The 14,930-nt window shown below is 37.8% G+C and overlaps 1 protein-coding gene across 4 annotated transcripts in view; it reads right to left on the reverse strand.

Moving 5' to 3' along the window:
• The window catches only part of MYO3A (myosin IIIA), a 239,557-nt gene that overhangs the window by 82,481 nt on the left and 142,146 nt on the right, over window positions 1-14,930 (reverse strand). For all 4 annotated transcript variants that reach the window (XM_037740961.1, XM_017535518.2, XM_017535516.2 and 1 more), the window contains one exon: window positions 3,489-3,615. In XM_037740961.1, the coding sequence (XP_037596889.1) occupies window positions 3,489-3,615 (127 nt within the window). The remainder of the gene's footprint in view (window positions 1-3,488; window positions 3,616-14,930) is intronic.

Raw genomic sequence — 14,930 nt, forward strand, 5'->3', positions numbered from 1 at the left:
ATATTTTCTACTATTTTCTTAACATAGGCTACCTAAATTCAGCAATTTTTCAAAAATATGTAAATATGTAAAAGATTTTTTTTTTTTTTAGACAAAGTCTTGCTCTGTCACCCAGGCTAGTGTGCTGCAGCACAATTTGGCTCCCTACAGCCTCAAACTCCTGGGCTTAAGAGATTCTCCCACCTCAGCCTCCCATGCAGCTGGGACCACAGGTGTGTGACAACCTGCCTGGCTAATTACTATTATTATTATTATTTGGTAGAGATGAGGTTTTACGATATTGCCCAGGCTGGTCTTGACCTCCTGGTCTCAATAAAGTTTTTGATATATATGATTTAACTGCTTTTCAAAAACTCTCAGCCAATTACGCTTCTCTCAGCCAAATAAAACACCAATAATTTCAATTCCATTTTATGGATACCAGAGACTACCATTTTTTTAAATAGCCAATTTGATAGGAGAAAATGTTTGCTTTTTACTTACTTGTAATTGATTCCTAGTGAAGCTGAGTACTTTATTCTTTCATATTTTTATTGATAATTTGTTTCTTAGTTTGAAAATTGCAGTATTTTCATTGATATGTTCATCTTTTCCTGATCAATTTATATGAGCCTCTTCATAGCTTAAAGAAATGATTTGCTATATATGTTGCAAATATTTTCCCTCAGTTTCAAAATTGTACTGCAATTTTATTTATGTTTTCTTTTTTCAGTATGAAAGTTTTAATTTTTATGTAGTCAAATACCCATTTTTTTTTAAAGAAAATCATTTCTGCTTTTGATTTTCTACACATAAACTCCTTCAAGTCCTTTCTCCCCTCAATATTATATAAACCCATTTCAGTCTCTTTAATGATTTTTTTTACATTTGAATTTATGTATGTTTGGAATTCATTTTGGTATACAGTATATGAGAATGATTCAAATTCCTCCTCCCCCAGATGGCTAGCCAGTTCCCTGCAATACTGATTCCCTAGTGATTTGTATATGTCATCTTTGGTAATATACCTTGGATCTGTTTCTGAGCAGTGTCTCCCACTGATCTGTATGTTCATTTCTGTTTCTACATTGTTTATTTATTTGACATACATTTATTGTCTACTACATACTAGGCATTTTACCTGGGGATATATTGCTCAGTACAATACTTTCTAAAACAAAGCACTAGTCCTGATGGTCTTTATCCAGAAAGAATGGCAAGCTAATCAAGAAATTTAAGCAGGAAGATAAAAGGAGAAGGATGAGGAGGAGCAGAAGGAGAGAGAGAGGGAGGTGGAGGTGAAGATGGAAAGGGAAAGGGGGAGACTGAGAGAACCCACTGATACAGGGTTATGTGGTTTCTGAAAGAATTGTGGAGAATGGCCTGGAAAAAAATCAATTCTTGATGCGAAATGATCAACTGGGAGGTTACTTAGTTCAGGTGAGAAGTGATGTTGTTTCTGATGAGAATGCCGACAATGGTGGTAAAGAGAAGTGGTCAGATTTGAGAGATATTTATGGGATAAAATGGTCAGACCTGGTGCTTAGTTGAAAGAAGGTACCTGTAAGACCATATGGAAATGCAGCTTTGGTTTGGACATAATTCCTTGTAACTTTTAATTAGAAATCATTTTAATGTAAATTAATAAAATTTCTACTTTCCACGAGTGGTTTTCCAGAAAGTATTTTATTTAATTTTAATGATATTCATATTAATATCAACTTTTTATAACCTACATGACTGTCTTCTGTTATGCACAAATAGCTTCTGACTCATCAAAATCATTTTTTGGTTTGGTTGTTTCTAGGTATACCCTTATCTACAACCTATCTCAATTGCAACTCATTCCATTGGCTGCTGCTAGCTCTTCTAAATATGATCAGATGGTGAGATTTAAATCTTATCAATGGAGTTGTCAGGTTATTCCTTCTACTTCTGATAAATTAATATCATACATGTCAATTAAAATTTTTTACATATGGAAAATTCAAACATGTTTCCTCAAGGTTTCCAGGCACATGCCAGTCACTACATGCCAACTCCAGACACTTATGCTACTGTATTACCACACTGGTTCCAAAGACTCAGTGGGGTAGAGTTTATAGGTATCTTGGGGACAGGTCCAGACAAGGATAATGTGGCATGTAGCCTCCTAAAACTACCCCATCTCATCCTGTTCTTAAGTATAAATCAGAAAAAAGTATATAAATAGAAAGTTTTATTATGATTCTCCATTTTTTTTTTGAGACAAAGTCTTGCTCCATTACCCAGGCTGGAGTATTGTGGCATGATCTTAGCTCACTGCAACCTCTGCCTCCAGGTTCAAGTGATTCTCTTGCCTCAGCCTCCCCTCTCAAGTAGCTGAGACTACAGGTGCATGTTACCATCCTTGGCTAATTTTTGTATTTTTAGTAGACACGAGGTTTTGCCATGTTGGCCAGGTTGGTCTTGAACTCCTGACCACAGATGATCTACCAGCCTTGGCCTCCCAAAGTCCTGGGATTACAACTGTGAGCCACTGCACCCAGCCTGATTCTTCATTTGTTATTTTAAATGAAACAGCAAATATGGAATTATGAAAGCATGTGCCAATATTAAAAATAAAATGCTGGGTGTGGTGGCTCATGCCTGTAATCCTAACACTTTGGAAAGCCAAGGCGGGCGGATCATGAGGTTGGGAGATGGAGACCATCCTGGCTAACACAGTGAAACCCTGACTCCACTAAAAATACAAAAAATTAGCCGGGCATGGTGGTATGCGCCTGTAGTCCCAGCTACTCAGGAGTCTGAGGCAGGAGAATCACTTGAACCTGGGAGGTGGAGGTTGCAGTGAGCTGACAGCACACCACTGCACTCCAGCCTGGGTGACAAAGCACGATTCCGTCTCAAAATAAAATAAAATAAAATAAAACAAAATAAAATAACAGAGCATACTAGCCAATACTAAACAGAAAAAAGCTATGCTCTTGAAGATATTAATGGAAAACATTAAACTACTGGAATAATTGATAAAACTCTACTATTAAGAAAAAACTTGATTTGAAGCAAATACTACGATGTGCTTCTCTTGTGTAGAAAATGATTGCAAAATTAATCAACCCAGGATGAATGGGTGTAAAATATATCTAGTATGAAAACATACAGGCCTTTATTACTTGTGAAATGATATAGATGCTAAATCTATAGGACAAAAACTTATAATTCTTATTCAGATCAGTTTACTTAATGTTAACTATATGTGCTTTTATATCAAAATATAAATAGCTCCCAAAATAGTCATAAAAGCCTAATCTTTAGAAACATTTTCTAAGTAATTAGTTAATTTGTAGGCATGAAGATGTTTTAAGTAGTGGACTTCTAAAATTTAATTTTACACAAATTAAATCTGAGTATATTTTTTAAGGATTCTATGTTAGCACAATTGCTTGAAATGATCCTTATGTGATACTTATGGTGTGTCATAAGACTTTGAAAGAGTTCAGTTTTCAATAGACGATAATAAAACTTACAGTTCTCCAGGGCTGTATGATTAGAAATGTGGCTCTTGTCAATCTGGTGTTCAGTTGCTACAGAAGAAAATTCAATGTTGCCAACATTCAAGATTGCAGTGAGTATGCTGTATATACTTCCAAGTTGCTGAAACACACCACAGAAACATTAGCATCATTCTTCCCTTGAGTACAGCCAAGCAGTGACTATGGCTGGGAACAGAATGGGAGAGAACCCTCAGTCTCTATCATATCTATCCACAGACTATGATGATGCCACACTGAGATCCAAGTAGGCTTGGCCTTATTCATTATTTTAACCTCAGGGGTTAGCATAGTGCCTGTTACCCAGTAAGTGCTTAAAAATATTTTATAAATGCAAATATCAATAAAAAATAAAAATAAGAAGCTGTTCTCAATAGATAAATCTATCCATGCAGAATTTAACTTCAGAACTTAGTGTGGTTGTTACCATATGGATTTTTATTGAGGCCATCTTAAAAGTGAGGCTATATGTGTGAATAAAGGAGAGTTAAGAAAGAAAAATCAAAAGATCCCAGCACCCAAATCAAAGGATATGCGTGGTTTATGTATAAGCGTAAGACTTTTTTTTTTTTTTTTTTTTTTAATCAAAGGCTCACTTGCTCAGGCTAAAGTGCAGTGGCACTGTCTCAGCTCACTGCAACCTCTGCCTCCTGGGCTCAAGTGATCCTCTCACCTAAGCCCCTTGTGTAGCTGGGACTACAGTTGCATGCCACCATGCCCAGCTAATTTTTTTTTAAATATAAATTTGTAGAGACAGTGTCTTGTCATGTTGCCCAGGCTGGTCTTGAACTCCTGGGCTCAAGCGATCTGTCCACACTGGCCTCTCAAAGTGCTGGCACTATAAGTATAAACCACTGTGCCAGGCCACATAAGAAGTCTGGATGAGAGTGTAGAGTTTATAGTAGTTATTACTTCTTTACTATACATTCCTAAATAAGGTACATCAAATTACATTCAGAAACATGTATACACATACATATGATTCTTTTTGGAGACACTGAAGGCATATGTCAAGGAGTCTATGGTAATCCTAGCTCTTCAACTATGTTCGTGGTGCAGTGAAGTACAGGAAAGAGACAAAATTCTTTATTGTTTTTACAAGTTGCTGCATCTATTCCAGCCCAGATTCTATACTTAATAAAGTGATTATTCCATCCTCTCTCATATTCCAAGTCAAGATAAAAGCTGGATGTGAAAAAACATCTTCAAGGATATGCACTTACTCATACATACTACACATAAATATATATTTAATAAATATATAAACAACAAATATATTTGTTGAATTAATATATATGTGGGATATTTATTTATTGATTTAATTAACATATATTTTATGGCAGGCACTGTTCTAGTCACAGGTAATTCAGCAGCAGACAGACTGAAGATACTGGTTTCCTTGGGGTGTTCAGGCTGTGGGGAGGCAGACAGTAAGAAAATAAGCAAATAAATAAACATGGTATGTTCAGAAAAATATTACAAGGGTTATGAAGAAAATAGAGCTAAGAAGTGCTTATTTAATAAAGTGGAACGTTCCTGGGAAAGGATGAGCAGGCTTTTTCAGTCAGGAGGTCAGGGAAGGGTGCCCTCAGAGGAAGCAATGGTGAAGCTGAAGCCTGAATGACAGGAAGGCGCCAGACATGAACTTGAATCAGACTATTCTAGGCAGAGGACAACAAAAGTAAAGGCCTTCCTAGACGAAAGAAGGAAGACCCACGACGGCTGGAGCATGAGGAGGAACAGTACAGTAAGAACTCAGAGAGGTAAGCCTGGGCAAGACCACCGAGGCTCCCTGGGCTAACAGAAAGAGCTTAGAGCTGGGCATTGTGGCTCACGCCTATAATCCCAGCACTTTGGAAGGCCAGGGTGGGCGGATCACTTGAGGTCAGGAGTTTGAGACCAGCCTGGCCAACATAGTGAATTTAGTACAAAAATTACTAAATTTTTATACTAAAAATACAAAAATTAGCTGAGCATGGTGGCATTCACCTGTAATCCCAGCTACTCAGGAGGCTGAGGCTGGGGCTGCAGTGAGCCGAGATTGCATCACTGAACTCCAGCCTAGGGACAGAGTAAGACTCGGCTGCAAAAAAAAAAAAAAAAAGCTTTGATTTGATTTTGTGCTAATTGCCATAGAAAGCTACCAGAGATTTCAGAGCGGGAAGCAAAATTATCTTTTATATTTTAAATCGATGAGTCTGGTTATCCTGTGAAACTGAGTGGATTGGGGCAAGATGGAAAACTCAGGACACTACTGCAGTGGTCTAGGTGAGAGATGACAGTGGCTTGGATATAACAGTAAATGGTAGAGATGGAAAGAAGTAAATGGATGTAAGGTGTATTTCAGAAGTGGAACAATACATATGCTGATTGACTAGATGTAAATAATTTTTCTAAGAAAATTCTGTTAAGGATTTACCATTTGTAATATGTATAACTTGCAATGAAGCAACCAGTATGGGCTTTCATGGCTTTCAGGTGGAAAAATTCATACAGCATCTGACATTGTATTATATATTTCTTGAGGAAACTACGTACCTTAGGAAAAACAACAACAACCACCTATTAAAAAGTACCTTTCAGCTGATATTTAGTTGTGTCACCTGGTGTATCATACATTTCCCTGGGCATATTTCAGGTGTTACTCCTACTCAATTTTCATTATAACCTCTCTGAACAATTTAAAAGTGGGCAAAGGATACAAACAGACACTTCTCAAAAGAAGACATATGTACAGCTAACAATCATATGAAAAAAAGCTCAATGTCACTGACCATTAGAGAAATGCAAATCAAAACCACAGTGAGATACCATCTCACATCAATCAGGATAGCTATTATTAAAAAGTCAAAAAATAACAGATGCTGGTGAGGTCATGGAGAAAAAGGAACACTTCTACACTGTTGGTGGCAGTCTGAATTAGTTCAACCATAGTAGAATACAGTGTGGTGATTCCTCAAAGACCAAAAGACAGAAATACGATTTGATCCAGAAATTCCATTACTGGGTATGTATACCAAAATAAATATAAATTGTTCTATTATAAAGACATGCACACATCTGCTCATTGCAGCACCATTCACAATAGTGAAGACATGGAATCAACCTAAATGCCCATCAATGATACATTGGATAAAGAAAATGTGGTATATATACACTATGGAATACTATGTAGCCACAAAAAAGGAACAGGATCATGTCCTTTGCAGGGACATGGATGGACTAGGGGCCATTCTCCTTAGCAAAATAATGGAGGAACAGAAAACCAAATACTGCAGGTTTTCACTTATATGTGAGAGCTAAATGATCAGAACGCATGAACACACAGAGGGGAACAACACACACTGGGGCCTATTGGAGGGTGGAGGGTAGGAGGCCTGGCACAGGGCAGGAGGGAGAGGATCAGGAAAAATACTGGGTACTAGGCTTAATACCTGGGTGATGAAATAATCTGTACAACAAAGCCCCAGGACACACGTTTACCTATGCAAACAAACCTGCACAGGTACTCTGAACTTAAATAAAAGTTGTTAAATGTGTTTTTTATCCTAGATAAGGATGTTACCAACATAATGAGTATAAAACTGGCCTACGAACTTGGAATTATATAATAAAATGATGCAGAATTCCATCATAAAGTATAAGGGATTGGTTGAATCCAGTAAAACAGTGAAGAGACTTGGCTGTATATAGAGTTGCATCTACAAATCCTACCTATCCAAACCTGCAGAAAAATTGTTCAGAGAGGTTATAATGAAAATTGAGTAGGAGTAACATCTGAAATATGCCCAGAGAAATGTATGATACACCAGGTTACACAACTAAATATCAGCTGAAAGGTACAGCTTGGGCTTCCCCATCTGGATCTGATGAGAATAGATCCAGATCTATGGCTTGGATTAAATGACCTTAAACCAGTGGTTCTCAACTGTGGGAGAAGGAGTAACAACTCTGCCACCACAGGACATTGACAATGTTTGGAGACATTATTGGTTGTTACAAATGGGGTTGGAGTGCTACTGGCATCTAAGGAGAAGAGGTCAAGGGTGCTGCTAAACATCCTACACCGCACAGGAGAAACCCCACAAGAATTACTGGACCCAAATGTAAATAATACTGAGGTTGAGAAACCTTGTCCCAGAGAAATGCAGGATCTAGATTCTGGACAAAGTCTCAACATTCTTTGTCCCCAAAGAATGGTCCTGAACTTTCATTGTCAGCTCATAATCCTAGGAAAATATAAAAATAAGAATAGAGGTACTGAAGTAAATGAAATTTGTAGTATCTATTGTGGGTTGAATTGCGCCCCCCTCAGATTCATATGTTGAAGTCCTAACCCCCAGTACGCAGAATGAGGTCTTATTTGGAAATAGGGTCATTGCAATGTAAACAGTTAAGATGAGGTCATACTGGAGTAGGGTGGACTCTTAATCTACTATACTGGTGTCTGTTTAAAAGATCATGTGAAAAGACAGACACACACAAGGAGAACACAATGTGAAGACAAATTTAGGTGGAGATGGGGATATGCATCTGCAATACAAGAATACCAATGATTACTGGGGAAGCACCAGAAACTAGGAGCAGAGCATCGAGCAGATTCTTCCTCACAACCCTCGGGAGAAGCAAACCCTGTTCACATCCGAATCTCAGAATTTGAGCCTCTTGCGCTGTCAACAATAAATTTCTGTGGTTTAAGCCACCAAGTGTGTGGTAGTTTGTTACAGCAGGCCTAGCAAACTAAGCTTTTTTGTTAGATTTATGAATAAGGTATGTAATCTTGGAATAATCAATGTGTTTACTCTTAAATATCTAAAACTGTTAAGACAATATGTGAGACATAGTAAAGATCATATTAGTGACATAGTAAATCATCTGACGATTAGTCTTGTGACTTAAATTTAAATACTTATTTGATATTACACTTCTGACTTTTAATTTGAAAAGCAGAACATATTTTGATTGCAAACTGCATTCAAATGTAAAAGATAACTTGATTTACTACATTTATAATTTTGAATTATTAGATCTTCTTATACACTAAGTTTAAGTGCATAAGAAGATTTGGTAAATTATTAGAAAATTTAGAAAGCACTTATCAGTCTTTATAAACCTCTGTCCTTCATTTGGAGTGTCTGACAGACTGAGATGTACTAAACCTTTATATAAGTTCAAGTGTTAAAGAAAATTTACTTATGTTTCTTTAGGGCAATATAAAGTTATATTTATGAGTTAAATGACAAAGCACAACTAACAGAAAGGTTTTTTTATATTCTTATACAAAAACTGTTGGATTCACAAACTGAATAAAATGATGAGTGAGCAGAATTTTTAAGCTTAAGAAAAAATCTATAGATACATGGTTCAAAATCACTAGTATATATATTGAATTATTTAAATAAAAACAACTGTAAATTATCCTTTCTGAGCACAAGCATACCTTCTTTGGATATTAAAACAACTACCAGGTGAACTGCCTGCACTTAGTTGCATATTTATCCATCAAGGTGATGGTCGGTCATACCTAGACTTCAAAGCATGATTAACACACAGTTTGCCCCTGGCATGATCCTCTTCTTGGCCAGTCTCCTTGCCTCTGGGTGTCAGAGTGACTTTTCTAACAGGCAAATCACATTATCCTATGTCTCAGTTAAAATCTTTCAGTGGCCCCTATTACCCTAGTAATAAAGCTCCAGCTTCCTACCAAGGCATGAGAAGGAAGGTGCCACATCTTCCTGTGCCTGACTGCCTGTCCATTGCCATTTCCAGCCAGTTTTCTTTGACATATTTCAGCCAGCCAAACTCCTCATAGGTTCCCATGCATCGCATGTTATTTAGTTATTTTCATGTCTCAGTTCTGGTGTATGCTCTTCTTTTTTCTCATTCTGGGGTGTTCTTTTTTCCACCCCAGACTTCATGTTTCCATGAAATTCTCTGCTGTCACAGAGTTGACTACATTTTATTTAAATGATGCCTAGTGTACATTTCTTCTATTAGCTTATAAACTTACTGAGGACAGAGACTGACTAATTCATATCTCTAATTTTTAGTACAGGTCCTGGTACACAGGTAGTACCAATAAATGCTTGTCAAACTGTTTTATTTGGTTTCAGTCAAGTGACAGTACAATTTCCTTCACTTTCAAAACATAATCTCTCCTATTTGTTTTACATCCATAAGACTCTTAATCTGTCCTTCATTGTTTCTACTTACCTTTCTCAGAATTTTAAAAAAAATCTAAATGTCCCCTTCTTTTGATGTCAAACTTTGCATCCTGAACGAGTGGTTAGATTTTATGAGAACAAAAAGTCTCACTAAGCCAAGTTGGTTTTTTTCCCAAAAACCAATGAACTTCTCTAAGTGAAGAGAGCCCTGTGGTTGGGAAATACATGATTTCCTTTTCTGTGATTTTGTTTTGGGAATAGAAGCTACAGTCCATGCTGGGTAGACTGAGTTTGGTGCACAGAGTTGTTTTGGCAACATGTGCTAAGTCCTTTCTTAGGGACTCAGCCTATACCTGATGCCTGATACCCATGTGAGAGAGGTCTGGGAAAGAGGGCAATGACCAGACCTCAAAGGAGGTGGGGGTCATCACGGACCAGGACAAAGTGGCCCATCCCTGGTGGATGTGGCGCCATCCAGTCTAATCCTTGGAGAGCCAAGGTACTAATGCTCCTGTTGAGAAAGGACAGTGAGGCAGGCTGAGTTGGAGGTAGGCTGAGAAGAAGGGAGGCTGGGGAGCAGGGTACCCAGGATAGGGTATTACTGCAACTCACATGCCAGGCAGATAAGAACTGATGGGACAGAAGAAGATGCTCTGCAATCAGCATTTGCAGCTGTTGGTACATGATATATTAATATGTTCCCTATTCTTAGGTTCAATTCTGCAGATACTTTAAGCAATAAAATGGCATGCACAATCTGCAAAGACTAGAAGGAAATTAAATGCCCCTCAATTTTAGTCATGGAAACATAGAGTTGGAAGTGACTCGGAAATTAATTATACCTTTTCCCTCCTTTTACCGGTAAATAAGCTTAGACCAGAAAGTTTAATTATTGGATGCACAACCAGAAATAAGCAGTGTCAAGGACTTTAGCCCAGGGATCTTGACTCTCTAGCACAGAATTATTTTTATTTTGCCAACTACCTCCTTGGTCCTCTCTTTTAGTTTAAGTCATCAATGTTGGCCAAATCATGGTATTCTGGAATTATAACTTACTTATTTTATGCTTTTAGAATGAAAAAAATAACTAGGTATCAGGTTATTATTTTAAAAGTATTACAAATGACTAACTAAATGGGATACACACACCCTTTCCATTCTGACCAAAACCAATTTTTAAAAATGAAGTATTTCATGGAAATTCAATACTTTGTGTGATACTTTAAAATATTTTTCTTTCACAAATATTATTTGATCATAACTAAAGATATAACTGATAATTCAAAGAAAACACGCTAGCATGTGATTTTAGACTATCATAAGAAATGAAAGCACAATTAAAACAAAAAAAAGGCATTTTCATCTTAGACATAAGACATATGACTTTGTGCAAAAATCCCCCACGGAAATGCTCATTATATGGTAAAAACTGTCTCTAATTGAGACAGACCACTCATTGAATCATCAAGCTTCTGTGAATCATCAAACTACCAATCATTTATTTTAAAACTATGGCAGTGAAATGACTTAGGAAATCATATAATTTAACGGTTTCAGAGTTTTCCAATTGGTGTTATTTTAGAGATTATCTGATTCTGATTTGCTCATCATCACTTAGGATTGTGCTGAATCACAAATGCACGCATGAACTGTAAACGCTGAGAGCATTTAAAGGGACACATACACTGGGCGTCCTGTCAACATCAATGAGAGAGAGTGGGAGAGAAAGTGAGAGAAAAAGACTCCATTGGAGAGTCACTGAATTGTGCTGCAGTAAACTGTGAAGGGAGCATGCTGTGCTTAGAGGATATCAAAATCATGCCACTTATCTTGATATTAAAAGTTGTCTTTTACTATCAAAATAGATTAGAAGCAGCTATTGGCAAAGAACATATCCAAGAAAGCCAATAAGGTAGCGTAAAAAATCAATACTGGTATAAAAGGAAGTAAATACCCATGCAGTTTAATTATGCCAAATCCAAACTGGGACAGTCTCTGCTTTTAGATGGGAGGCCACCACATCCTAGGAGAATCACCTTGAACTGGACTAAAAGTCTTCCCAAAATATCTAGCAGTGGTTGTGCTTCAGCTCCAGAAACAGATGGTATATTTTCCTTTATCCTAAGCTATATGTTTGGATGTTCAAAAGCATTGAATATGTTTAAATTTGGAATATACAGTTTGAAATAAATAAATTATATTTGTCAGCAGATGCTAGCTGCAAAACTTGTTTCATTTTAATGTTAGTAAACATTAGTGGTACTAAACAAAGCAACAGAAAGGAGTTCAGCCAAACACAAGTGTAACACTGCCTCTAATGAGTGGGACTTCGACGTAAACAAACCAATTAAAAATGAATCCTTGCTTCTAAGATAGCGAACTCTGGAAAAGTGAATGTGTAATAAGCAGATCAACTCTGAAGACAAAAGACAGGGAAAAGGACTATGAAGAGGCCCAGCCTCTGGTCACAGGCAGGCACTACCTTGCTTGTCGTACATCTTCCAGTTAGGAGGATGCCCTGAGCTCCTACTAGCTGCTCCTGTTTACCCCTAACCAAGCATCCAACAGAGCCTGGCCACAGTTCAAAAGGAGCTTCTACCACTAGCAACACTGATCTTATGACCAAGGATTGAGGAAAAGAATGACTGTTGCTTTTTTCTTTATTCCATGAATCCCAAATAAATTGGCTCTGCTTCTAAAAGGCAAGACACTGAGTGCTTGGATCAGCTAGTCTCCATAGGTACCAGCTGTGAAAAGGGTAAAGACCAGGTTAGGGATGGCTGAGGGAGGGGAAGTGATGCAGTGAAAGGCAAAGGTCCAGATTTGAAACTGAATTTTGGCAGGGGGGAAAGATGCACCTAGAAGATGCATCTGGGTCATGCCCAGGAAAGGGTAGGGGTAGGGGTACAATTAGGGTTAGGCTGACTAATAAGAGCAAAAGACTTAAGTGGTCATTTATGATGCCTGGGACATCTGAATTAGAGCATAAGAAAGAGACTATATCTAGAATAGGGTGGCATGTGGAGTCTCCTTGGAATGTGTCCCTAGCTCATCAGCCATTTTTGGGTAGAGGCCACATATCACCTCGAACATGGCTGAAACTCATGCTTTCTGAGTCAGGGAGTTCCTCTCCCAGAGTTGAAGCCATTATGAATACACTTATTTCTCTAGTGTTAAAAATATCACCAGGCGCAGTGACTCATGCCTGTAATTTCAGCTACTTGGGAGGCTGAGGCAAGAGGATCACTTAAGGCCAGCTTCAAGACTAGCCTGGGCAACACAGTGAGACCCATCTCTACAAATTTTGTTTAAAAAAGTTAGCTGGGCATGGTGGTAATCGCCTGTAGTCCCAGGCAATCAGGAGGCTGAGGTGGGAGGATAAATTGAACTCAGGAGTTTGAAACTGCAGTGGGCTATGATTTCACTCTGCACTCCAGCCTGGGCAACACAGAGAGATCCCATTACAAAAGAGAAAACAAACAAACAAACAAAAAACCAAAAAGCTATTTTCCAGGTCCTGACTCCAGGTCCTACAGTTCAGACCTTGTTCTCAAAAGACAATCAGGTAAGACAATGGCACAAATTTCAGCATGTTTGAAATAGGTTAGGATGTCTATCATGCAGACCTCATGGTATGTACAAGGATATATACATTCTATACTTTACATGAGGTAACAAAGATAAGTTCTAAATGCTTAGCTATCTCTCAATTGTTCAACTCCTAACCACTCCTCATCATTTTCTTTCAACTCTCAGACAAAAGGTGCTATTGGTCAAACAAATCTTCCTGCCCTTATACATCAATCCAGACATCTTGCCAACCTTTGCTGCTTTATTGTTTTGGAGGGAAGGAGATGGGGGAATGAGATTCACATATTGGTGACTTAAGAACCAGGTACTGTCTCACTGTAACAAATTACAGCTAACAGCAAGGTCCAAAAGCTTCTCCAAAAGCTCTCAGAGAGACTGCATTAAATAATGCAGTCTTTTTGTTCCATTTTATAGCCTAAAAGCCATCTAATAATGCATTGAGAGAGAGAAGGTCCCCATTCATCTCCTTTCTGACCTAGAGACTACAGAACCATTGAGTTCCCAAATTACAGCTGCAGTGTAGTAAATAGCCTAACTTGTCTGCCCAAAGTCCCAGGTAGGGTTCATGAATCAATGGAGAAAATGCATTATTCAGAAATGAAGATGGTCAAGTTGGAGTCTCTACTTTTAATCCAAAAGTTATTTAACTTTAGCTCAAGACTTTTTGTGAGTAAACCATCTTCCTAAGTATGCATTCAATCTTGGCTTGCTATTGAGGTGAGTGTACAACTTTCTTGTCCTTATAATTCACGATGTTCTGGTAAAATCAGAACCCTTTGGGGATATCATTGCAATTACTCCCACTCTGGTCCCAAGAGGAGTTGTTAATAATTCCTGATTGGTGCTGGAAATAGCCTTCCAGGTACCCTCTGGCTCCTCAACCTCTCTCTCACCTATGTGTCCCTATAACAAATTAATTCCTCTAGAAACATAGTAGCAATGTTTATTCAGAACTCAATGAGAGATTCTAAATTCTGGGCCTATAAAAGTAGCCAGGAAACAGTCTCCTTATCAAATCTGAATTCCTCTTGGTTAAGGAGAAAGCCCATACTAGAAAAGTTTACTTTAAAGTTGAAATGTTTCTCAACAACCATTGTTTGACTGTAACACACCAGATTATAGTAATCCCCTCTAATCCATGGGGGATACCTTCCAAGATCTCCATTGGATTCCCAAAATCACAGATAGTACTAAACTCTCTCTATATGTACTATGTTTTTTTGATTTGATAACCAACATAGCTACTAAGTGGCTAAGGGTCAGGTAGCATATACAGCATGGATAGGCTAGACATAGAGATGATTCATTTATCAGGATGGAGGGAGTGGGATGGCAGGAGGTTTCATCACACTACTCAGCATTGTATACTATTTAAAGCTGTTTATTTCTAGAATTTTCTGCTTAATATTTTCAAACTGCAGTTGACTACAGGTAACTGAGATGGCAGAAAATAAAACTGCAGATAAGAGGGGACTACTGTACTCTAAATATTCATTGTGACAGATCCTGTCTGGTTTGTCAGTTAAGTCTAAGAAAGTTCCTTTCATAGCAATTTTTGTTTCTCATTTCTTAAGTTAGAGTGGCCAACCTGTCATATCATTATTCTACATTTTCCATTCTTACATAGATTATACGAAACAAAATCTCTCTTTCAAGAAGTCCT

Source organism: Cebus imitator, unplaced genomic scaffold (genome assembly GCF_001604975.1).
Source record: "Cebus imitator isolate Cc_AM_T3 unplaced genomic scaffold, Cebus_imitator-1.0 Scaffold92, whole genome shotgun sequence".
NCBI lineage: Eukaryota > Metazoa > Chordata > Mammalia > Primates > Cebidae > Cebus > Cebus imitator.